Below are 26,694 nucleotides of genomic sequence, written 5' to 3' on the forward strand. Positions count from 1 at the left end.
CCAGTCTGCCTCTCAACAAGCATCAAAACAAAAGGCTTAGAGGAACCGCCTCACTATTCAACCACACACACACACGCACACACATACATACACACACACACACACACCCAAACGCTGCTCATTCACCACAGCGGCTGTTCCGAATCCTTATGAAATGATGGCGGTAAAATATACAGCTGCACATCCGGTAAAGATGAAATAGCACAAACCTACCCCATTGCGATACCAGTGACAGCCTCCATCCCATCTCCCTTCGAGCTGGCTCGCTTTTTTTTTTTTTTTTGCACGACAGCATCCAGCAAGCACGGTCACATGGGCACTCAGGGAGCCAATCAGAAGGCTCACGTGCTCGGAGCCGGCGCTGCAGTGGCCGGTCGGTGGCTGGATCGCTTCCCGATTGCAACGGTGTCCCTCGGCTCAATTAAAGCTCTGATAGCGAGGGGAGTGGAGCGAAGAAGGGGAGATCATGGCTTGAAGCGAACAGATCAATAAAATGAATACGGCCAGAGCAAACACCGTTGATAAAACAGGTTACTGCAATCTTCTGAACCTGGGGTCCAGTCCTGGGATTCCAGAAAATCTTACGCATAAAACCTGAGCTCACACGACAGCAACTAGGCTTGTACAATATCAGGGTTACGCTGCCGCGGTGCTCCGCGGAGGTTACTCGAACGACATATAACCAGAACTTTCTACTCATTTCGTACAGGAGCTCCACAGCAGATCTAACATCGTCGTGTGCTAGTACATGAGAGGAACCACTCCAAAATACGCCAAGGGTATTTTTATTTTACTTTATATTACCCCAATAAAACGAGAGACGAGCTAACCGGCATGCTGATCTGGAAGCCCCACCCCTTCACCCACAATCTCAAATGCGCTGGACGGGGGGCCCACGGGGCTTGATATAAACACAAGAACACTACGAAAGGCATGTCAAATCTAACGCTCCACAAACGACGTTAATAATGATGATAAATACAGAGAGAGTACATCTATTATGAAGCGAGTTTTTGTTTTCCTGCACCGGTCAGCGCTCAAACACTTCCAGAAACTGTCAAAATGTTGGCCAAGTGGACATTAGACAACCGATTTGTTAGATCAGGGGTGTCCAATCTTATCCGGACAGGGCCGGTGTGGGAGCAGGTTTTCATTCCAACCAATCAGGAGGCACACCTGATTCCACCTGTTCAATCAGATGATCTCGGCTTTCAGTAGACTCAGGTGTGGCTTCTGCTTGGTTGGAATGAAAATCTGCACCCACACGAGAACTTTCCGGATAAGACTGCCCCCCCCGGGTTAGAGGATTATATTGAAAATGTCCTCTTAAGGTTTTGCTTTTTTTTACCGTTTACTACACATCCAGCTGTTTGGGTTTTTTTTGTTTTGCAATTGCCACCGCCAGCAAGCAGCTCCTGACCACAGAGCTGATAAATATTAATTACGCCCTCCCGTATCTCTTCTTATTACTGAAATGCTCTTTTCCACTCTTTTTTTTTTTTGAGTCAGCTCTGGATGATTAAGTCGTTTAATTGTCAAACATAAACAAAGCTGAACAAAATGTCGCATGGTGCCACTGACAGCTGAACACGAAGTCCATCCGTACAGGATTGTTGCAGCCAAAAACGCTTTGCCTTTGCCATTCGCAAACTGATAACGATCCTGAGGAGAAAAGTCAACTCGGAGTATCATCATTACACGAGTGAGACCGCAATGAAGAGAAGTCTTCCACTTCGAGTGATTTCCGTTCTCAAACAGTTGTCCATTATTAGCGTAAAGCTACATTTGTGTGATTCCTGACAGCAATCCTGCTGAAGTCCCTTATAGAGAAGGTTCACTGCAAACCAACTCAAAGCTCTCCTGACTGATCACCCTTATCCTGATGATAGCCGTCTCTTCCGAGATGACCCCGCCCCGTCATCCCGAACCCGAGGGCTCACTGAATGGTTTGACGAAAATGACGTGCTGTCAGACCAGAGACTACCTACGAGGATAGAGATGCTATCCAGACAAAGCAAGGAACTTCACAAAATTTCAGATGTGCTGTTCCTTCACCGCTCATAAGGCCGGAGTCGCTTGTCCCGTCCACATGGCTGTATGCGTTTCCGCCTGAATGCTCTCTTCAGGACTGAACAACCTAGAAAGCAAAGCAAACTAGCAGGAAACAGTCCCGGTTCTGCTTGAGTGATGGAGTGGGAAGGTTATAGGATGTCAATCAAGTGAGCGCTTTAGAATATATTAGGACCACGCCAAATCGGTGGTCAGGTCACGCAGGACTGGGGACTTTACTCGATGTTTAATACATCGCTTGGGTGACTACACTCGGTTACCAAGAACCAAATGTCTGCTCAATTTAAAGGCATCCCTCAAGGTTCCAGAAACTCTATTGAGAAAACACTATTGTTAGTGTCTTTTCCTCACAGTCGTGGTGTACTGGGTTTGTTCATCTCAAATCCAGCTACAGCTTCAGCAACTTGGCGCTGTTAGTACCATGCAGCGCTTGTGTTACTGTAGCAGAACTAAAGCGTTAAGAATGGCGTGCTCTGAATAAGCCCTTGTCAACATCGGGCTAAAGCGCATTCAACGGCCTTCGTTTTCTCTTAACCGAGTAAATGAATGGAACGCCTGGAAGGAGGAGGATGTACTCGGGTGGGTTTTTTTTTTTTTTATCCCCCCTTCTTTTCATGTAAATTAGATCCAAGCCTCTGAAAAGCATCAAATGAACACTGGCAGGGACTCTCGCTCAACAGTCTTCCCTCTCAGAGACACTTTCCAAAGAGCTGAAGTGTGGGAAAATGAGCGATCTGCAAAGAACTAGTGGATTTATGCTACACAGTTACAACCCGAACGGAGAAAAATTGTGGAACTTGCCCGTCGTGGTAACAACAATGCGGGAAGGCGTCTTTTGTGCATTTTAACCACAGTAATTAGAAGGGAGACACGTGAATAAGAGTCGTATTGTTTGCACCATCTTAAAGCACGTTATAGCTATAGTGTCCACAAAACATTATTTGGGAAAATACAAGACCCGAAGCTGTGAGCAGTGTGGGTTACTGCAAGACCCTTAATGTTTGGTTCCGAATAATCTTGGCAAAACTTCAAGTCTTAATGAGTTTGAAACATGTGGACACCCCGGGCTGTGATCTGTGTTGCTGCAGTAACACACGGGATTTCGCCAAGTTTTTTGGTGATTGGACCGGCCAACTGGTCCAACTCTGCTGAAAATCTCCCGGAAATTGTAAAAATGTCAACCTCCCCAGAATATTACTCCGTTTGCTTGATTCCGTGTTCATTTCTGCGATCGCAAAATGGTGGAATCCCGGAGGAACTGTTTAGACACGGTTCATTTTTGTCGTTTAACAACCACCGGAATCCTGACCGTTCCCAGATACGAATGTTTTGTGTCAAATTTTTGGTTCACCGTTGTCTTTGGCTTCTGACATATATACTCACTATATGATCCGATCGTGGAGTGTTGTTTTTTTTAAAGTGGAAATGTACTCATCACATCTCATCACATCACATCATGCAGTAGTACATGGATTCCTATAGTGTCTTTCTTGTCCCAACATGATGAAAACAGGGTACACTGGAACAGGATGGGAATGAGACGGAATCAGATGGAATGAGACTTGAAGAGATAGGATTGTCCCATCACGATCCAATTCATCATCATCGACCAAACCTTGGGTTGAAGCGTCCACTTTTGAGCAGTGGCATCGTTTTGTTTCTGTTTCGGAATCCCTCGAACAGTAAAACAGTAAACCCTCGAAGCTTGGGTATACGCGACAGGCCGGCAAGTGTGCGTTTAAAAGCACGGCTCAGAATAGACCGTGAAAGACGATCTGTCGTTTCCTCTCCTGCTAATCCATTAAGAGCTTTAGAAACTGGTCCGACGCAGACGGAAAGCTGATATCTCGAGTGGTGAGGCAGTTATGGATCGACTCACGTGCTCGTATGACGACCCAGATTTTGGGTATACACCCCGTGTAAAGCGGAACGGGTGGGCAGTAACGAGTATGTTTATTTATATATAAATGTATATTTATTTAAGGTGTTTGGAAGGAGTCTCCAGTGTCAGAGCGGGAAAATAAACACTCCGGGATGAATCGGCGTCACGTCCGGCCACGACGTCGTGGATTATTTATCGGGTTTTGAGGAAATATTCATGTTGTGTTATGCCGTTCTTGGATACAGGGAACCTTTTTGCTGAACTGTAGCTTTTCTGCTACTTTATGAATCATATATTGTTGATTTAACTCTAAACGGTGGTGTTGTTCATGCATTGAAGCCTAAATTAACATTTTAACAGCACTTTCTGGAGACTTCTGTTGGTGAGAAAATCCCCTGGACACTTTGCCAAGTCCAGACGGTGTGTAACTGCCTTTTTGGGATGCAGTTGATGGTGTTTAGATGGCTTAGCTTTCCACTCCCTCGCTTACCCAGGACCAGCCTTGAGCTGTGTCCCAAATACATCCGTGTTAGAGAGATAGTGCACTCAGCATGCGGGAAAAGACATTATCCCAGATATCCTCTGAAGTGCACTCAGACGGGAAGCCAGCATCGATTTGGCATTCATCCCTGCTGAACAAATAACTTTCGGGAAGGAGGTCTACACTTCACTAAAGAGACCAAAGGGTGAAAAAACAACAACAACAAAAACACGTTCTCTCACATAGTTTACACAGCTAATATTACAAAAGCACTGAAAACAAAAAAGACATCCTTCAGCCCCAACATGACTTTGTTGTTTGTTAGCTTAGCCTTCGAGCTATCAAAGGTAACATTAAATCTTACCTGCACAAACATTCGTCCACTTCACCAAGTTGCGCGACTCTAACGCCCCGTAGAGAAATTATCCGTTAAAATCATAATGCCTGCTCACAAACAACGCAGACCCCGCTGACTTCCAACAATCAGCCCACTTCTTGTGTTTCGGACAAAACTTTTTCTTCCTTTTGTGTCTGAATTCTCCTCCTCTAACAGCGTTTAGTCCGACTGTTACGCCATATTGTGAAGCAGGAGGCTGCTCGTGCGCATGCGCATTGGACCGCAGCTCTGAACTCAAACCTGCCATCTAGCGGTGAGCAAACGCAAGTGACAAAATTCCGTCTCGTGTCCGTTTCGTTCTGGTGTACTCCACTTTATTCCACTTTATTCCACTTTGTTCACTTCTCTTTCAGTCTCAACCTATCTTATTTCATCTCATTCCAGTGTATTCCATTTTATTTCCTTTTCTTTCAGTCTCATTCTGTCTTATTCCAGCATTTATTCCATCGTATTCCATCTCTCCAAATTTCATTCCATCTTATTCCCATTTTTTTCAAGTCTCATTCCATCTTATTCCCATCTCAGGAGTTTTCTGGAGCTTTTTGCACTTGTGAGTCACTTGTGGATGCACTTGGCTGGTCCCATATGGACAGTCTAAAGATTTGTACTTCCCCAAAACAGTTTATACTCAAGGCTCACCTTTGTGTCAATGGATAATCTCATCTGGATACTGTGCAGAACTGCTGCTATGATGATAAGCCTTGTCCTTTGTTCATCCAAGGACTCGTTCACAATATGCTTATACTGAACATCCTTTTCCAACCGATTAGTACTGTCTCACCTTATAGTATAAAGTTGTAGGAGAGTCATGAATTACAGTATAAACCCACTATCCACTGTCATCCAAGAAGAAAATGGCCATTTTATTCGGTTTCTCTCGTGGTGTCTTCCTCCAGTCTTGTCAGGGAGGGTTTTTTTTTCTTCTTCTTATATAAGCCTAAATCTACAACTTGATTTCCTTTGCGCTGCTTAGTGCTATACAAACAAAGCGGGATTGAATTTCTATTGAAGTGTAGTTATTTGATTTTGTAAATTGCTCAGATTTTTACATTTATGTATACAATTTATAAAAGAATTCAACGATGATTGACTTGTGAATGAAAAGAGACAACATACAGGCAGACCCAAAAAGCCCTCCAGTAGATGGGGCAGGATAATTGTGAGCAAAATCAATAAAAACAGGCGAAAAACGGCAGATCTTTTCAGACATCACTGATACGAATAGAGCAAAACATGATCAACGAGCATGGGTACAGAGGGAGAATGATACAGCAGAAACCGGTCATCAGCCTCAAGACATTTGCAAAAGAACATGCACAGAAAGCTTCTGGAGAACTGTCTTATCTTCAGATGAATCCAAATTGAGAAAGCCAGGAGAAGAACTCCAACCCAAGTGCACGTAGGTGGAAATGGTGAAGTCTGGTGCTGTCTTTCTTACTGTTGCTGAACTCAGGTGTGTACAGAGGCATTATTCAAGCAACAGGAGCATCATAGCCAGTGATGGTCCTCCCAGAGCCCTGACTTACAGTAAAGCCTCCAGAGCATCCACAGGATGTGGTGGAGAAGAAATCCGCAGTTTGGAGATGCTCTAGTGTGGATGAACTGAAAGTTTTATCGGTTTTGTTGCTTGAACCTGGAAGGAAACTTCCAGCACAGCTCTTTTAGGGTTAACTGTGATGTAACTGTGATGTTTAATGAAGCTGTCCAAATACTTTATGTCCAATTATGTATCTATTATTTGTTTTTATATATATTTTAAGCATAACTGTTTTGGGGAAATGCTCCGTGTTATCTTTGTTTAAAAATGTATGCCAACTGGTTTGACATGTTGTTTTCTAATGCAGTGAAATTGAGACAGTCCAAATAAATAGGTTTATAGGGCCGTTGTAGGCCTACATGGTGCAAAGAAACGGACGGATGCTCTAATATATAAATATGTACTGCCACAATTCATCTTTATTCTCTCTTCTTTTTATTCCGATAGATGGCAGAAAAGTTATGTTTTTCACCACAGCTCCGTCCGAGTAGAAAAGCTAAAACGAACGAGGGCGCAGTCCTAGAACAATTGTATTAGGGGACGGGGGGCGGAGCTTGAACCTCAAACAACTCTACATTCGCTATACAAGTGCACTACGTAGGGCTTAGCAGCCATTGATTTTTTAAATGCTATAGTAGTGCGCGCGTGTAGGGACCCGTGAGCGGTTTGGGACTCAGCCGCGGCCGGGGAGCTCCTTGGCAACGGGGCGCTGGAGGAATGAATTTTTACGGCGCCGTCAGTTTCAAGTCGGTGCGGAACACTATTATTATTGCGGACACACACACACACACACACACACACGCACACACACACACACACACATAGAAGAGAAATAACAATAAGCGACCACTTAAAAGGATAAAATAAATAAATGAAAAGGAATTACTTCTGGGACTCAGGAGCAGAAATTTCTCGCGCGCGCACAGAGCTCTCGTGAGGGTCGTCAAGTGTGTGCGCGAGCGGTCAAACAGAAAGATGCTGAGGAGATGCTAAATGTTGAGTTTTTTTTTTTTGCTATAAAAGGTCACTTAAAAAGACGTAATAAAGCGTAAATACTATTTATTCTGTAGGCGATACCTAACAAAAGAGTCGTGTGAGGAAAGTAACTCAGGTGTTTGTTTGTTTGTTTTGTTTTGTTTTATTTTGTTTTTCCGGACACGGAGTTCTTTTCAGCACCATGACGACAGATTAAGACTTTATTTTTTTTTTTTAATAGAAAACAAAATTGAGTTTTCAGTGCAAACATGAGCTGTTTCTGCTCCACTCAAGAGGAATTCTACTGCGAGGTGTTGCTTCTGGATGAGACGAAGCTCATTTTAACCTCCCAGCATCAGGGCTTGAAGGTAAGCCATGTTTAATAACGGGACAAATAATTACTCTCCTGTGGGTGTGGACCGATTATTGGTCACATAATATATCGCGATATTTCACACCTGAATGCTAAACAAACAAACAAACAAAAAAAAAAACACCTGTTCTCCTGGGTCTGCTTTTTAAAAGCAGAATTTTGGGGCATGCAGCAGAAATATTGGCACCCTTCTCACACACACATACACACACACACACACACACACATCTACCCTCACAAAAACTAAGACGTGGATTTGTCCATTCATCTTCTTCTGCATCCACTTTATCCTGGTCAGGTGGCAGGAACACACCCCGTGTGAATGGGATGCCAGGGCACAATGCACACACACATACACACACACACACACACACACACACACACATTCACACGCTCATTTACAGCGCAGGGCAGGTATTTTGTGTGTGTGTGTGTGTGGGAGGTGAGGTGTTTGGCGGAGGAAACCAGAGAACCCTGAGGAAACCCCGGGGCGAAGAGGAAACGTTTGGCGCAGACAGTAACCCGAGCTCAGGATTGAACTAGCGATATTATACAATAATATTTAGATTATTATTTAAAAATTTTATTTATACTGAAGTCGGCCGTGGAGGCAGCAGAGGTTGCTTCAACATGGCGATGGAGAAGGAGCTGTGAGCCGTGGGTGGGGTAGTGCTACCTGGACACAAGTCGGGGCTTGATCAACATCTCCTGGGTGGCCTGGGTCACCTGGGCAAGGGTGTCTGATGTTGAAAGACCCGAAACAATTTTTTAAATTAAAGAATTTAATAAAACCATATCGAGCAAACTGATATCATTTATATTTAATCTATCAATATTATTATCATCATCGTCATATCACCTAGCCGTACGGTTACCTAGTGTAAAATGTGCTGGTGGATTGTCAAAGCTTTGGTGCTGTTTTTGTGGCTTTTGATGGCATCATAAATTTGTACCAGTATATTTTATCCCGAACTCTGGTTACCTCTGCCAGTTAGTTAAGTCTTGGTGACAGGTGGATCCTTTAACAAGACCTCAACAATCTATGAAACATAAAATGTAGAAAATAAAGAAAATTGCAAGTTTTTCTTAATTTGAATGTGAAAAAAATGTAAATATACTATTAGAGAAGTCTAGTGTATTTTTTTGCTATGTAGGCCTGTTTCACATCATGACTGCACACACCACAGTTCCATTATCACATGTTGTTGCCGTATGGCAATAATTACATTTGACCATTTAACAGAATACTTAAAATATATAAACTTGTTTAAATAAAAAATAAATGTTGACTTGTCTCAGACAGTGTTTCAGTTTTTTTTTAACTTTAAGTAGTTTTAACTAAATATTAAAAAATTCATAAAATTTTGCGAGCCCACCGACGATGACCTTCAACATGGAAAAGGAAGTGCAAACAGCACTACCTGGTCATGTGACATGGCTTTTTTTTTGTTATGTCAAAGTTAAACCCCCCTTTTTCCAGTTACACGGTTTTGTATAATTGCCTATCAAAAAATTGGAGATAAATTAATCGCTGCCATACGGCAACACCATGCAGGAGATGTGATGCAGGCTGTTACTCTGTCCAGGGGAGGCGACACGGAATATTAATTGGCGTGCCAATCATTTTGAAAGCAACTATACAACTCTATGTTTAAATTTAAAAATATCACTTGTGCTCTTCATGCGGGTTCATTTTCATGCAGGGTGCCAATAATTCTGCATATTGTACAAATTCGAAGGCAGCATGGCATGCATCTGGTAACCAAGACAATCCCATAATACTCTTGGTGGCTTTTTTATTTATTTTAATGTGGATTGTTGTTAAAATATAAGATTCAGTTGTTGCCTACATGGCCTTTTCTAGCTCCCAAATCCTCCCATCACTCTCTCCTTCTCTCCTTCTCGGTCTGGTCTCAGTCCCTGTTATTGTTTCCCTGGATTGTTCATGTTATATTTATTACTTTTTGCTTGTTTACTCATTTCCTGTTTGATTTCCTCCTGCATTTCATTCGTGCTGTGTTTGACTGCGGCAGTAACGCAATTACACATTCAATAAAGCCTGCCTGTCTTTTGTCTCTCTGTCCATTTATGAACTCCACTGTCTAGCCATTCCACCTGTTATTCATTCAGCTATCCATCCATCTGTCCATTCCCTGGGCATGCAGCAGCTGTGTATCGATCCTGCAATATGTTATATGTTGACTAAAATGAAATAGTAAACATTAGCAGGTTGTTTAATCTACACTGCAGACTAGAGTACAGCTGAGTTGTATTACTTTCTCTCTTTAGCATTACAGTTAAACTAAACTGTAGATTGAAAACCACCTAATGCTTTGTTTTGTTTGTCTACCGGCAAATCAGTTCACAATTCCCTCACTGTGCGCACAGACAAACTGTAACGTTTTTACAAATGTCATCATGCAAGAGAGACAGCTGAAACCATGAGACAGGTGAGACAGGTAATATAATACTGTATGTAAGGAATAAAACACTTTCAGGTCCGGCCGTTATCAAAAAATAACCACCCCAAAGTTACCACCCCAAAGTTGATTCTTGCCCTGTAACAACCCAATCTTCTATTCCTCTTATACCACATCATACTTGTTATCCATTTGTAGTTACATTGAACGTTGTGGAACGTCTACAAAACAGGTTCTGTTATCGCTGTACACAGGCGTTCCCTCACCTGCCTCTCACTGCTTCTCATGTTACAGAGAATCCGCAAAGCCGTCTGCCCTGAAGACGGGTCAGAAAGATTTGTCACAGCTTCACCACTATGAAGCTGAAGTACTGACACTGGAGACTCCTTCCGTAGTTACAGTAATATCCATCCATCCATCCATCCATTTTCTGTCCCGCTTAACCTACACAGGGACTCAGGGGAGCCTGGAACCTATCCAAGAGGGTTCGGGGCACAAAGCGGGGGACACCATGGATAGGGTGCCAACCCATCGCAGGGCACAATCACACCCACACCCACACACCCGTTCACACATAACGGACAATTTAGGGATGCCGATCAGTCTACACACACATATACACTACCGGTTAAAAGTTTAGAAACACTCATTCTTTATTTTTATTTATTTTTTCCCTGACATTTTAGAAGAATAATAATAAAGTCATCAAAACAGGCTCACTGAAAATTGGTATATTCTGGAGACTCTTTCTGAAGAGTCTGAAGAACTTTTCTCACAATTGTGAGGTTTGATGTGAACATTAACTCTTGACCTGTACCTGAAATATTTAAATTCTTTGCTCTCCTGCCATACGATCCGCTGACTGGATAATTGCATGCACGAGCAGGTGTACAGGTGTTTCCATTAAAGTGGACCGTGAGTGCACGTTTAGTCTCCTTTAGTACCCGGTTCTCAAACAGATGACAATACAAGGGTTCACAAATCCCCAAACCCACTGATATGCATCAAATTTCACACACGTGTGTTACTTCTGATCAGTAACCCTTGAACAAACCGTGTCGCTCACTGTGGTCTCTGGACCTATAAAAGCCCATCTCACGTCCTCATGGTGTCCCCTCTCCGTTGCTGAGGTACACTCTTGCTCATTCACACTCACACTTACTCTGCACAAAGAGTCCATTGAGTTTGCCTACAGGGTGTGTGGGATTTAATGCGAGAAACAGAGCAGCTCACGTGTTTCGCTGCAACAAAAGAAAGACCAGCAAGGCGAAGTTTGTTTTCTCAGGCCTGCGCTCACCGTGGCCTCCTGACATATGGTCATATTTTAACAAAAACAAGTCATTTTGGCTTTATGACCCAGACTCAAGGTGACTCCCGGGTGTGACTTAAATCATCGCTGTTTCGTCCAACACCATGGGTTTTGAAGCCTAACAGAAAAAAAAACCCATCAGCGTTCCATGCCCAAAGGCCCTGTGTCCAGAACAGAAGTCAATCCAGTTTCCTGACATTTTATAACTCAGATAAAAACATGATGGGATTCTTGAAGCATCAAGAGATATGGATTACAATTTATGTGCAACAGTCTTAAAGCATCGCCGATTCATTGCCACTACAGGGTGTGGGCTGGTGGAACGCAGTGTTATATTTGGGAGTGTGTCTGGTGGCGGACACGCACTGCCCCAGCACAATGGACGAGGAATCCGTCTGTTCTGCACACGTGATGAGACGGAACAGATTTGCTTTGACTGGACCGAAAGTGGACTAATCCAATTGTTTGGATCACAGACCTTAACGGCGTGTTTAATGAGATTTCTAACGGGACTCCTGTCTCTCTGCGACTACAGCAGCTCCGTTTCACACGCTGCCATATGCTCACTAAATCTGGGAAGTCATCCCGCAAAGTCATCAGGTGCCAATCAGCTAGTAAGTTATGGGGAAACACTTTTCATGTCCCAGTTATATAGTAAGTTATCAGTATGTAAATATAGATGCGAAACAGCTAACAATATATGTTTTTTAGGTGCCATTGACCTAATCATCTACCACTGAGCATACAAAACCATCCTGGGAAATCCAGGAATTCCCACCGGTCTGTTGTGCTGGTCATGGGTCTGTGTTCATATGTATCCAGTGCAGTACCATGTGCTTCTGTTTAAACTTCAGGATTCATGAGTACAATACAGAAATGCAAAAATATTGTGAACACACAAGGGTTAGTTATATCAAACTGAGCTGTCTAACACAGGAGGCTAACTGATTTGATGCTAGCTAGAACGTCACAGGACAGGATTTCATATCAGAATTGTTGGCCAATGGCTTGTTGACTTGTTGTTGAGGGTGCAAGCAAAATGTTCCTACATTTAGAAACTTTTTTTTTTAGAAGTTATTATAAATGTACTTAACTTCATCATACATTATTACATTCAGTTATGTACTACATTTTAGCCTAGTCGGTTTTACAGGCAGTCGAAACATGGGACATGGGGCACAAGGCAGGGGACACCGTGGACGGGGTGCCAAGCCATCGCAGGGCACAATCGCACTCTCACACACACACACACACACACACTATGGACAATTTGGAAATGCCAATCAGCCTTACAACACAAGTCTTTGTATTGGGGAGGAAACAAGCCAACCAGAAGAAAGACACACATGATGATTTTTCCATGTTCCACAGTCTCATGTCACCGTTTTTTTATTGCGCTGCATTGTAATTACGGCTGTCAATTTCACCTGCCTCCATCCCCCATGTATCTTCTGAGCACAAATACCGCACAGCCAAAAACGACTGGCAAACAGACCGCAGGAATAGTGGCAATAATTTGCAGTCGCCGTAAAGGCAGTGTAATGCCATGGCGCTTCTCTACTACGGCAAAAACACCTGTATGATGTACTCTCCAGAATGTAAGGGTTAGGTGAGTTGATTTCATGTTTTGACAATAAATTCAATGCATTCAGAGCAATTCGGCCAAAGACACTTATAATCGAATCCATTTTTCAACTTTGATATCATAATGAATCTCTGATCCTCTCTAAGCACTTACTACAGATATTCACAGAAGTATTCTTCATCCTGCTGACATAAATCCATTTGCAGATGCACTGCTGTGCTGAAGGGATGCACCTGACTGGCGTTTGGATATCCTGTGTCATTCCTACATTATTCAGTGATTATTAAAGGGCATCGAAGCGAGAGAGAGAGAGAGAGAGAGTAAGACTCTGACTCTTACAGTCTGTAGTCACACCTAGGTTTTATACGTTCAGGTCACTTTTGCCTTCTGCAGAGTTCCATAAGACATAATGTCAAACAACAATAATATTGGAGGAGATATGGAGCAAATGCAGTGATGTGTGCTTCTCATATTAGGTGTGTAAGAGTGTGTGTGTGTGTGTGTGTGTGTGTGTGTGTGAGAGATTTAGTGCCCGAGTTTATGGCCCAGCTGGAGACTGGCACAGGCATTCTCCAGGCCTGCACTTAGAAAAAGATCTTATCTGACTCCACTGCCTGTAAATATACATCATCCCTTCTCACCTGCTCAGTTTTTCAGGAATATCCATATTAAATACGAGAAGGACAAACTAATGAAAGCAATTGTCACATCACTCAGCGTGCTGCCTCTTAATCCTGTCCCACTCCATTCTTCTGGCATGTAGTCTTACAGCTCAGAGCTGTCATTCCTGACAATTAAGGTCAAAACTGGAAGTGCGCAGCCTGGGTAGAGGGGGTGAAAAACAAAAGAATCTTTGCCCTTGAATAAAACATTCATGCAATGCAGCGAGAAGCCTGATTTATGCTTCTTCCCAAACAGGCTGGAAACCTTTAGGGGGGTAAAAAATCTGTTTGGAAAATCTGATTCAGAAACCGTCATGTTTTAAGACATGTATTAATAAAATGAAGCGATATCGGCTAGTGCGTGAGAATTCAACAGCGCTGTGGTGTAAGGCTTGGAAGAGTGACCTAAGAACTATTATAAAACAAATATAGGAAATACAAAAAATAAATAAATTAAATGGCAGACTATATACAAACGTTAATAGGAGCTTTTACTTTGTACTTAAAACTCTTTCTGCCTTAAAAATAATAATAATCTGGCTCTGACAGATTTCATACAGTAGATGATGTGAACTCTGCTTAAAAACTTGTGTTCTGTACAAATTCGTGCGTTTGTTTACTAATCTACAACAACACTTAATGAGCTGTACGATATTTAAATGCAGTGTTAATCTTGCAGTAACTGCATATGAAAGCTCATCACACATGCTGCAGACTTATTAGAGATGCAAAGATTGTGCTGACTAACAGGCGCGCGCGAGAGAGAGAGCGAGGAATTATTTAAATGAGCCGCGGCGTGAATACGAGCACGAGGATTTAACAGGCTTTCAGAGAACGCCGTAGTAATCTCTGCATCACCAATTCCTTCTTAGATCCAAGTCTCACTGAACGCTGGAATTAATGCAGATACAGTAGCACTGTTTGAATTTCCTTACAGCATGCTCCCGTGATCTATCGCGAAAATGACTTTCCCACGTCGGGACAAATATAACAAATATATATATAGCGCTCGCACTGGAGACTCCTTCCACAAATAAAGGCCTCCTCATAGAAAACCTCACAACCACTATATCAACGATTATACATTTTTCTTTACACAGTAATAACACATTGAACACATTTTAAATCATGTCTCGCTTCCAAACTGTTAAGTGAAGTTGGCGAACGCATTTGTTTACTGTTGTGTTTACGCTGGACATTCAGAAGATATTTAGGAAAATGACATACACTTTACACTTTCGTGTGTTTATCATTTATTAATGTGTTTTAGCCAATATTACTGTGGAATTTCCTTTTAAGCATTTTGAAATTCATAAGTTCTAAACACACACACACACACACACACACACACACACACACACACACATCAGTCCCATGCTAATGGATCTGGAGGTTGTACCTTTGTCCCTGGTCAGATCGATATGCAACTACAGAAGTATTTAGAAAGCGTACTCCTTTTATAAATACAGTTTAACTAACGTTATAGGCTCTCTCTCTTCTTCTATAATGCATAATTGAACATCTTTTAGTTCTGAATTATTAGATATATAAATAGATAAATCACATTTTAAAGTCCGCTCCAGTGTAGAAATTCAGAGTGACACTGCATAAAACTTTCTAGGTATAAAAAAAGAAAGAAATCCTTGTAGGTAGTCAGGTATACTTTCCCTTTGCCAACACACCTGATTCAGTTCCTCAGCTAAACACTAAGCCTGTGCTGAGTAGGTCAGTATATTTTGGCAAGACTTTGGGTCTCCAGAGAACACGACATGCCTGAAAGCAGGCTTTGAGCGAAATGTGTGGCTGATGTGTGACTAAAGACAATAAAATAGTTTGATAAACCGGTATAACACACAAACTGTGATGTAGTGGAGTAACGCAATGCCGCAATCACACAACACACTAGCTGTGTCTGTTTACTGCTTCAAATAGTCCTATCTGTAACTATTCATGTACGCAGTTGATTTGGCTTAATGTGTTTACCGATGACTTGATAGCGTGTTACCGTTATCGAATGTGCGTGCGTGTGTGCGTGTGTGTGTATGTATCTAGCCGGGGGCTTTTGATTTGGCTTAATGTGTTTACCGACGGCTTGATAGTGTGTTACTGTTATCGCTCTGTGTGTGTGTGTGTGTGCGTGTGTGTGTGTGTGTGTGTGTGTGCGTGTGTGTGTATTAATCTACAGGGAGTTGCTGCAGCTTTCACAGCCATTAATTGGAGCAGCTTGTGCGTGGTAGTCCACTTAGCGATTAAGTGCATGTGTTTTTATATACAGGTTCTAGTCCTTTTCTCCCAGTGGCTGTGTTTATTGTGCACTCCAGCTCTGGTGTTGTTACTCAGCACTCTGCGCTCTTTGTCTGATATTTTGTCTGATATTTTTGGATTGTTTACTTATTTATATAAATATCGCTGTGAAAGGCAGCGACGAGTTGAGTAACACTGTGTGGAACAGTGTGTGGAACATCTGCTGACGAGGATCCCACCATCACGCGCACACACACACACACACACACACACACACACACAATGACGGTCATCACCACACCCCTGCAGCCGACAGCAGCAGATGGTCCAGTCCCCTCCTGTAATGACCCTGTTACCATGGGGACAGAGGGGCATGTCAGGGGAAGTTAAATGTTTCCAAGAACATTTCAAATGAATCTCTTCCCTCCTGATCACACACACACACACACACACACACAATGTTAAAAGCTCCCTAATTACTGCAAACCACATAATCAAACACACTGACTAGCCTTTTCAGCTCTGTGTGTCATGTTCCTTGTTTATCACGCTGCTAAAAGAGTTTTTTTTAATGTTATACACCAATTTAAAGAAGCGCTAATGGTCAACCCGACAAAGTTTGGCTGTTCCTAATGTGCTTTCCTTTAGACACACTGACACTAGGAAGATTAAGATGCAGCTCAACTGAGCATTGCACATTTCCAAATTATTTTATTAAAATTATTTAAAATTATTTAAAAAAGGAGAAGATTTGAGAACATAAAGAAACACATGCTTTGTCATGACTAGTGCAGCTGGAGGAGTCGCAGCTTGCGTTCGTTTGAGCCACTGTGCACACTGATGCTCACACAAAAAGAAAAGCGCGAACGGGCGGGGTCATAAGTGGAGAGTTCCGTGTCTGAACAGTTGTGGTTGATTTGTGAATAGATCCTGCTACAGCTTAATTAGATTTAGTTTGTCCTCCATTGCAGCTCTGCCACTGTTCATTATCCATTTTATCGTTTTTACTGATTTTACTGTTATCTTCAGGATTTCCTCCACACTACGCTGTACTTGTTTATGTGCTTCCTAATTGTCTTCGATCGTAGTTAGACAACAGTGGACAGATTGTTGTTGTTGTTGTTGTTGTCACGTCCTCCTGGAACTCCGTCTCCCAGAATCCTCCTACTAACACAAACTTCCTCTCGGCTTACCAATACTTACCTTTACCTCATTTACTAATCTTTATGGAAGGGGTGTATTTATTTATAATCGTAGGATTTACAGGAAGTGGAATCGTCATTGTAACCAGCAGATGAACGTATTACATTTCGAGCCCGCTCAAGTTTGACCAGGGATACGCCGATAACGTATCCGTACCGTATGGCACGCGAGTCGAAACATACCAACACCGTGATGCAATTTTCAGCTCACATGCTGCTAGATAAAGCACATAACTGAGCAGCATGTCATGTCATGCTTGAGACAAGCAGCAGTAAAAACGCTTTTCGCAAAATGTGTCAAGAGAATGCAAAAGCAGCGAGGACTTCAATACCCCAATTTAATTGAGCATTTACAGATCAAACATGTCAGAGAGCACAGCGATTTCACTCACGCAAGCACAACACAGCAAGGTAAATGTCAAGAGCAGTCGTTAGAAGAGGCATTTCCGAAACCTTTAAATGAAAAAGTGCAAATTGCTTTTGGTTTTGATTTTTGCCCAAAGGTTAAGATCCACTCGGGTGTGTTTGTGGGCTGTTTTACTGTTTGTCGATTTTGTCATGTCATTTTTCCAGTTGCTCTATAGGCACTTTTCTTATGGACTGTTGACTTCACAAAATTAAACACCACCTTTAGAAATTTTTTTTTTAAAAAGCTGAATGGTATGATTTTCAGGATGTGGCATCTGTTGTGTCATATACACAAAATGAGTTAGGCTTAGTATTGGTACTCGGTATCAGTAACTGCTTGAGGATCAGGAACTGGAAAGGGGACAGGAACCAGTATCCCTAACAGTCTTACTGTCTTACGGTCAATTCAACACAGTCAGTTTTGTGTTATTCTCGCTTTTCCTCTTCTTTTAACACATTTAAAAGCCCACTAGTTTCTTTAACAATAGCGGATTGAACAGAAATGAACAACGGCAGAGTTAGTGTTTGTAACGTGGTGTAACCTTAGGGAGAATATTCTACCACAAAATGCCATCTGGTCCTGTTCAGCGAGAGCACACGTGGCGTTAACAGAAGGAAAATCGTGGTAATTAACTAATCCTCTTTGTGCCTCTGGGATGTAAAGCCACAGTCAGGATTTCTGTTTGGTCAGCTTTCATATTTTTAAAAAAATCCTTTCTCAAGGTTCAACACTTTCTCAAAATCTAGCCTTTCACTTGGCCGGGTATTGATCCTGACAAACTGGTGCAAAGGCCATCGGTCAATTAAGATCCATCTTGGTCTGTTGGTGTCAGTTAGATTTAGAGCCTGACTGAGAAATAATTAGCAGTGAATGGGATTTTGACGTCACTTGCTTTAATTATGTTTGTGCAAATAAACATTTAAATGTCTGTGCGCCGAGTTTGTAGGTTGTCCCCGTGCTTCACAGGTTTCTGTCGGGTACTCCGGTTTCCTCCCCCGGTCCAAAGACATGCACTGTAGGCTGACTGGCATGTCTAACTTGTCCGTAGTGTGTGAATGTATGTGCAGTTATACCCTGCGATGGGATGGCACCCCGTCCAGGATGTCCCCCACCTTGACGTGCCCTGAGTTTCCTGGGATAGGCTCCCAGGTTGGTGTCAATTAATGGTCAGATTAATTAGTTTAGCAAACCTAGATAAGTTGTGATGCTTTATCAAGATGGGCTGCTGTATGGTCTTCTCGCAGATGTGGCACTTCCTATTGTCTTTTGTTTTACGATACACTAATGAGAGTAAATGAACAACACTGAATTGTTGTTTTAACCTGTTCACCTGTAATCCACTGGGACCACTTTTCGTAGGTACTAACCACTGCATACCGGGAACACCCCACAACACCCGGCATTTTGGAGATGCTCTGACCCAGACGTCTAACCATCACAATCTGGCTCTTGTCAGAGTCGCTCAGATCCTTTCGCTTGCCCATTTTTCCTGCATCCAACACGTCAACTTCGAGAACTGACTGTTCACTTGATGACTACTGTATATCCCACCGCTTGACTGATGCCATTGTAACGAGATAATCAATGTTATTCATGTCACCTGTCACCATAGTTTACTACATTATGTAGTTTTACCTGTTTTTGTTCACGTTTCTTTTTCACTTGCGCACTTTGTCAATTCCTGCAGTCTCTTTCATATATATATATATATCTCATTCATGTGCAGAAAACATGATATTTGGTTGTACGGTTATAATAGAAAAACATTTTTGTTACTGTTCCAGACTGGAATAGCTATCTCTTATACACAATCTCTTCAGTCAAAAGAGAGGAGAGAAGGAAAATAGCATTAAAACACTCAGAAACACATTTCCTCGACCGTTTTTCTCTTCCCAATGTTGTTTTTGCAGCCCCACCCCATTCTGACCATCTGCATTGTCTTATCAGGGTGAGAGATATGGCAGGAATGTGGGGAGCAGGTTGCCAGTGTCAGTCTGGATCCTACTGACTGGCCAGCATGTCGGAAAGGTCTCATTTTCAGCTCCGAGCCCCTCAGGCCTTAGAGGTTTGAGTTACAGGACTGACAACAACTAGGGTTACAGCACTTTGCATCAGTGCCACTTCAGGGCCACACGGCTAGTCTGGATTCCTGAAACGTTAGCACTCGAAAGTCAGTTTTCCTTTTACGTAGGCAAATAGGACCTCATAAAATGATTTCCCCATTTTAAGTAAGGAATAAATGTTCTCTTATGTATAATTGAGACCAGTCTCAGTGTCAGAGCTGATATCTTTTGTACACATGTAATCCGATAGGCTCTCCACACTTACGTGTATAACATGTATATATTTCCGCGCTCCAGTCTCCAAGGGGAAAGTCGTGTAAAAAAATATATAGTCGAACCTGCATGACTGGATTGACACTGATGCTCATAAACTCTGGAGTCATCACCTGATCACCTGGAGTTCTCTGCTCTGGGCTTTACTGAGTAACGTGAACCAGAGTGACACATCGTATGACACAGAGCGTAGTATAAGAATGACCCCGGGGCAGATACCGATCACTGTTCAAGTTTCAGGTGCTGTTAAAGAAGCCAACATGTGTCAGATGTGGCAGCTATAGAGCAAAGTAACAGCAGTATCACATAAAAAAGATTTCTTGCCATATGACATCATCGACATGTATGACATGCTTTATCATAGAAAGGTTTTTGGTCAGGAAAAAAAAAAGAATTTGTGTTTTCCTCATCGACACTATTCCGCCGTGACCGATAAGCGTAGATGTTGTAGGTTAAGCACGTCACTTCACACAGACACACCTGTGAATTTAATAAAGAAAAACGAGAGAAACGGCGTGGGAAAGCTGCGAGTTTGATGATGTGATGGAATTTTGTGTGAAATATAATTCAGTAATAATATGCTTACAGTGAGTATCGTAGTTAATTGACCCTCGCATGTTTAGATGTGCAAAGCTGCACAAAAGATGTGATCATTTACGTATCGTTCATTAATTCATCGTTGAATAACGCAGACATTTCACATACTATCAGTTTGTTTAGCTTTAATAAGAATGTTGATATTAACCGAGCTCCAACAACATAAAGGTAGATCCCTGAAGCGCTCGCTGTGAGGTCATCCAGCTGAGCACACTCATCGTTAATCGATGACGCTTTAAAGTGATGTTTGAGAGAGCGAGGACATACCTTGCTTCGATACGTCTCTCCTCGCATCTCATCCTCGCATCCTGCCCTCGCATCCTAAGGGGGTGGAGCTAAGACGTGAGGAAAGGAAGCGAGGACGCACAAATAAGAAATGAGAAGCACCCCCAGTGAAGCCGTGCATCCGGGCAGGACTCAAAATGACACTTCAGTTAAAAGCCTGTAGTCCAATGAGCATTCATCTTTCATCCCAGTGAGAACATGAACGCCTAACAGACAGGAGCAGATGCTTCAATAACTGTGGATTAACTCCGTGTCAGGGGCTTCAAAGGATGTTTTCCTGCAGGCTGCACTCGTCACTAGAAAGAGTTTGATTTGATTAGCTGAAATTTTGACGTTCACCAAGATCGATGAATAACGTAGACACTTTGGAAAACATTTCATTGTTGCATTTTAATGAAATCCACTGTAAGGCTTCAAGTGATCACCTGTGGTTATTAGATAATGGCTATAACATTTTCCCCCTGCAGCAGCAGAGAAACCGGCTGCGAAAAAATTCTCAGACTAACGGTGAAATAAAATAACGAACAACCCCTGATGAAATATCGATCATTTCCACAACACTGACAGTTTATTTAACGCATCCAGTTTCACGCGCTGCCGTCTTTAAATCCCGTCTGATCGTCGTGTCAGCTCGCGCTTACTTCGTACACGCACACGCCTTTAAGACTTAAACACAACACGTTTATCACACGTGTGGTTTGTAATCTTGCTCAGTGTCGACGCTGAACACAGAGCGTCTCCCAGTGTCAGAAGATCTGTCAGAGATAAGATAATGGCGTGTGATGATAGGTGCAGCTTGTCACGAATGAAAGGAGCAAAAATCGTTTCCTGGAATTTTGAACCGTGTCCTGCAGTGAGTTTGTGCTGTCTGTCTCACTGTAAAGCAAGGTCGTAAGTAAATTCATTATATATATATATATATATATATATATATATATATATATATATATATATATATATATATATATTTATTTATTTATTTATTTATTTATTTATTTATATTTAGGTCGCTGTCACCAGGGAAATTTGCTAACAATTAATTTTATTTATTTTTTATTAATTAAACATCATACTGTTTTGACATCAGTTTTTACTGAATGTTGTGGAACCTTCCGGTTATCACTTGCACTATAGCGACTATAAACATTTGTTCTCTCACCAGCTTCTTTGTTTTCTATCTTGAAGTTGACAAGACAAAAAAACACTTAATAATCTTCAGAGTGGGAACAGTGACTCCGCTTCACGTCAGGCTGCATCATGGATTATTTTCCTTTAACAGGACCTCCAGATGTGTTTTATCCCTTAATTCTGTACATGGACAGTATTTGGTTTCACAGATGTTCCCCTTAACACCTCTCTCCTTGACATATCTGTTAAAGAGAGTCATGGCAAACTATTTTTGCTTCTTTTCAAACTATTTTTTTTTTGTCGTGTTTTCCACATTTTATTGGAAATCTCCTTGTAGGTACAGTGTTGTGAAAAAGTATTCCCCCCCATCCTGATTTCTTCTGTTTCAGAAATTAAAACAAAATCTTAAGGCAACCTGAGTAAACACAAAATATTGTTTTTAAATGATAACGTTATTTATTGAAGCAAAAACGTTATCCAATACCAACTGGGCTGTGTGAAAATGTATTTGCCCCCATAGTTACTAATTCCCCAAATCTATGAAACTGCATTGATAATGGTGTTCAGCTGAACGAGACACAACCAGGCCTGATTACTGCAAACCCCGTTCAATCACATCGACACTTAAATAGAACTTTTTCATCAGCATGAAGTTGGTTAAAAGGTCTTACTCAGTAACACACCATGCCAAAGCTGAAAGAAATTCCAGAAATTCCGTTCTTTGGGACGCCAAAGAAGTACAGCGAGAGCCGTTATCTCCAAATGGAAAAACTCATCACAGTAGTGAACCTTCCCGGAAGTGTCCGACCTTCCAAAATTCCTCCAAGAGCACAGCGACGACTCATCCAGGAAGTCACAAAGAGCCAAGGACAACATCAAAGGACCTCCAGGCCTCTCTTACATCAATAAAGGTCACTGTTCATGACTCCACTATCAGAAACACACTGGGAAAAAATGGCTTCCATGGAAGACAGAAAATCCTAAAGGAGAACGTCCTGTCTTCAGTCCGTAAGTTGAAACTCAAACACAACTGGATTATTCCGCAAGACAACGCTCCAAAGCGTGTGAGTAAGTCCTAGTCCTAAAAGTAAGTGAAAGACTGATCTCCAGTTATCGGAAGCGTTTGGTTGCGATTATTTTTGCTAAAGGTGGCACAACTACATTTAAAGTTTAAGGGGCGGTTTGTTTTTCACACTGGTGATAGGTGTTGGATCACTTTTTTTGATTCAATAAAAAAAACCTAAAAAAAATCCCTGCGTTTCAGGTTGACTTTGTTTCAGTTTGTATTTTGTCTGAAGATGTAAAACTTTTTAGTATGAGAAACACACAAAAACAGAAGAAATCAGCAAATACTTTTTCACAGCACTGTGTAAATTATAAAACACAGCTTTTATTCATTCAAAAAATAAAAACAAGTGGATGCATACTTTTGCACCCATGCACTGAGAAACATTTTTTAAATGTGATTTTATTTGAGAATTGATTTTATCGTCTCTCTTCACAGAAATCCACCAAGGGCTCTGTGGTGCTGGATTACGTGTTCAGCCACGTCAACCTTTTAGAAAGCGACTACTTCGGCCTGCGCTACTGCGACCGCAGCCATCAGACAGTGAGTACAGATGTTCCACGAAACCTCATCCAACATCTTTTTTTGTTTGTTTGTTTTTTTCTGAAACCCTCGTATACACAGTGGAGAGATGGGTTTACAAAAAAAAAAAAAGCTGTGCACAAAGAGTGTTTTAAGAAGTGAAGAGTGATGGTGTTTGCCCAGGGGGTCTGAAGGCGATGAAAGAGCCGTTAAAGGAAAACACGACAGTCATTTTTCCATAACCTCCTTCCAACACAGACGTGATTTGTGCCTTCGTGCAGAGCCGCAGAACCTTTCGGGGCTTGTCTTCACAACCGTCTCCCAAGATTTATCGCATTTATTGCTGACGCAGGTAGTGCAAAAATAGTAATTAACGAAACGAGACATGATAATTGGGGGCGTGTTGCCATACTTTCACTTTGGCTCATGCGCTTTTACGCGACGTCGTGACTCATCTATTTAGTCGTTGCATTTGATATCAGTTCACGCTCGGCTCATTTTCCATGTCGGTAGCGGAGTGCCGATTTCTGGTGAACGCTGCATCACTGACCACTGATTACGAAAGCTGCTTTCATAATACAAAGTGTCTTTTAATGACGTGATTATTCCGTAATTATTTCACGATCCATTAATTGCCCGCACAGACACAGGAAGGAGGCTTTTAAACACTGGACTGAAATATCTTCTCTTTTTTTTTTTCCTTTTCACGATCCGTGTTGCTGCCATTTTGTGTCCCATTTGCATAAATCAGCGTGCTCTGGGACACACCAGCTGTAGAAGCGTGATTATTAGATAACATCGGCCAATTCAATTAACGTATTCTAATTTCATCATGCCCAGCGGTAATTGACCTCCCTCTGTATGCAGGACATATACGGTAAAGGATAGGGGGATGGCGGTTTTAAATAGAACCCCACTGTGTAATAAAGGTTTGAAATATTTTAGGCACGTTTTTCATACAGCCTGCACAGCTCAAAGTCATTCTATACAGCTCTAGACTGGGGGTGTAGGACAGAATCGCTATCTGTATCCGTATCTGTCAATCCATCCATCCATTTTCAGTAGCGCTTACCCTACACAGGGTCGCGAAGGGAGCCTGGAACCTATCTCAGGGAACTCGGAGCACAAGGCGGGGGACACCCTGGACGAGGTGCCAACCCATCGCAGGGCACAATCACAAACCCATTCACATACTGCGGACAGTTTGGAAACGCCAAACAGCTTAAAAAATATAAGGAAGGAAGGGGGAGGAAACCGGAGTACGCGGAGGAAACCATCGAAGCACGGGGAGAACATGTGCACTCTGAATACGGAGACGGGATTCGAACCCCCAACCCCAAAGGTGCGGGGTAAACCACTAAACCACCGTGCCTCCTTATACGTATCTGTATAGTTTGCGTTTATGCATAAAAACATGAAAAGTACATACAATGTTACTATTAATAGACACAAAACTGCAAGACTTTGTTTTTCTTTGAGAGACAAGCCTGAAAGCCTTAACACTGTAAGAAAGCAGCTGCTTGGAGAAAACTCGACTTGACTCGCCGTTGAAGCACAGCGTTGTTTTTTTAAGGAGCCTGTAAACCTGACAGAGTGGATCTGTTTAATACGTAATACATCGGATCTCTGACACATCTAATAGACCAGCCTCGGCACAACGCGTCCCGTAAAAAGCATTTAAAGCACATTTAAGTCACTTCACAGAGTGTTTCCCTCGCCTCTGTGCTGCGTGCCGCGACCTGCCGCTTCTTCAGGTTTTATTGATGCAGGCAGTAATGACTCTTATCCAGAATTTTTAACAAGCCTTTTTTTTACGGTCCTGTTTTAATAGGCTTCATATTATGCCTCTGCCTGCGTGAATGAACATCTCTAGGCACTCACAGTCAGCTTAGCACTTGAGAGTTTAATAAACTGTCTCTTCTTTTTTTTTTTTCATTAACAAAAAACTCGCAGACAGGCGTGTTCAGCATGTGAATACAACGGCATGTATCGTGCGCCGTATTTTGCAAGTTTGTCCTCATAAGAATATTATCATTATGATTAGTATTAGCATTCAATGCTTGATTAACTGCTTTTAAGAAAGATCCAGCCGAATGACTTGTATATTACATTTTATAATTAACACTCAATCTTTAATGGAATCCAAGCTCTTTTTTAGTTTAAATATCTTTCATGGTCTTTTCACTTTGGTTAACACTTCGGTTTCCTCCATTACCCACAGTCCTGATAGTGGTGCTGTGGGATTTAGCCGTCTTTAGCTAAAGAGAGCGATGCAGCTGTGCTTTAGTCCTAAATATGCAGAACAACTGGCAGTCCAGGACCAGGGTTGGGATCCTGTATGCTAAAGGTATAAATGAATATTATTTTTAGGGGGCCAAGCTACGAAGATGCGTAGGCACCCTGTTGTTATTCTCCCTTTTCTTCTTCTTCTTCTTCTGCCTAGGGTGTCTGTGGCAGATCATAGAACTGTCTGGTAACAAGTTGTGAAATTTGGCACACTGATTGGCGAGAGTCTCAGAAATATTCTGACCAAATTTGGACCAAGTGCTGCCAACACTCTAGCGCCACCAGTGGGTCAGATTTGGTGAAGTGTGTTTAAGGTCATAACCTTTGAACCTTATTTCCAAAATTTAAAAGCCAGGCATCTCTGGATTCCCTGGGTCAAGACAAGTTCAACGCAACCTATGACATCAATTTCCACACTTGTCAAAAAAAAATGTAGCTACTCCTCTTACAAATTTTGTCCAATCATCACCAGATTCGGCACCCGTAATCTTCAGAGTAACCCTCACAACAGTTATCAAAAGAATTTTTAATACTCCAAACGGTTTGTCTGTAATGGGCCAACGAATCTGTCAGTGAAGCTGCCAAACAGGAAGTGAGGCTGTATCTCAGCAACAACTTTGCGCACTTTCACAAATCTTGGTAGAACTCTTCAAGACCATGACCTGAGGATATGCAAAATACAATTCGTGTCACTGCCACTTACTGGTCAAAGTTAAACTAACTTGATAAAAATGCTGACCTCTAACTGCCATTTTTGCTACACCTCCTCCAAATTTTGTCCAATCTTCACCAAATTTACTTAAAGTTGGAACAAAGGCCCAGACTGATGAGAAAACAAAAAACATAAATACCATAGATGTTTTTAGATTGCAAAAAGAAATTAATTTTCAGGTCAGAGCAGTAGCAATCATTATCCCAGTTCAAAGTA

At 42.0% G+C, this 26,694-nt stretch overlaps 2 protein-coding genes across 11 annotated transcripts in view; one reads left to right on the forward strand and one right to left on the reverse strand.

The window, feature by feature from the left end:
* The window catches only part of apc (APC regulator of WNT signaling pathway), a 30,399-nt gene extending 25,370 nt beyond the window's left edge, over positions 1-5,029 (reverse strand). The window contains exon 1 of one of the 2 annotated variants that reach the window (XM_017489631.3): positions 4,798-5,029. The gene's annotated coding sequence lies outside the window, so the exon portion shown is untranslated. Of the gene's footprint in view, positions 1-213; positions 4,726-4,797 lie in introns of those variants that run through there. The other variant, XM_047160661.2, reaches the window with a different exon arrangement.
* Positions 5,030-7,018: 1,989 nt separating this feature from the next.
* The window catches only part of epb41l4a (erythrocyte membrane protein band 4.1 like 4A), a 51,071-nt gene continuing 31,395 nt past the window's right edge, over positions 7,019-26,694 (forward strand). For 4 of the 9 annotated variants that reach the window (XM_047160933.2, XM_047160935.2, XM_053686929.1 and 1 more), the window contains exons 1-3: positions 7,142-7,362; positions 7,584-7,710; positions 23,397-23,501. In XM_047160933.2, the coding sequence (XP_047016889.1) occupies positions 7,612-7,710; positions 23,397-23,501 (204 nt within the window). In that variant the 5' untranslated portion in view covers positions 7,142-7,362; positions 7,584-7,611. The other 5 variants (XM_047160934.2, XM_053686931.1, XM_053686930.1 and 2 more) reach the window with 5 other exon arrangements.

Source organism: Ictalurus punctatus, chromosome 16, assembly GCF_001660625.3.
Source record: "Ictalurus punctatus breed USDA103 chromosome 16, Coco_2.0, whole genome shotgun sequence".
NCBI lineage: Eukaryota > Metazoa > Chordata > Actinopteri > Siluriformes > Ictaluridae > Ictalurus > Ictalurus punctatus.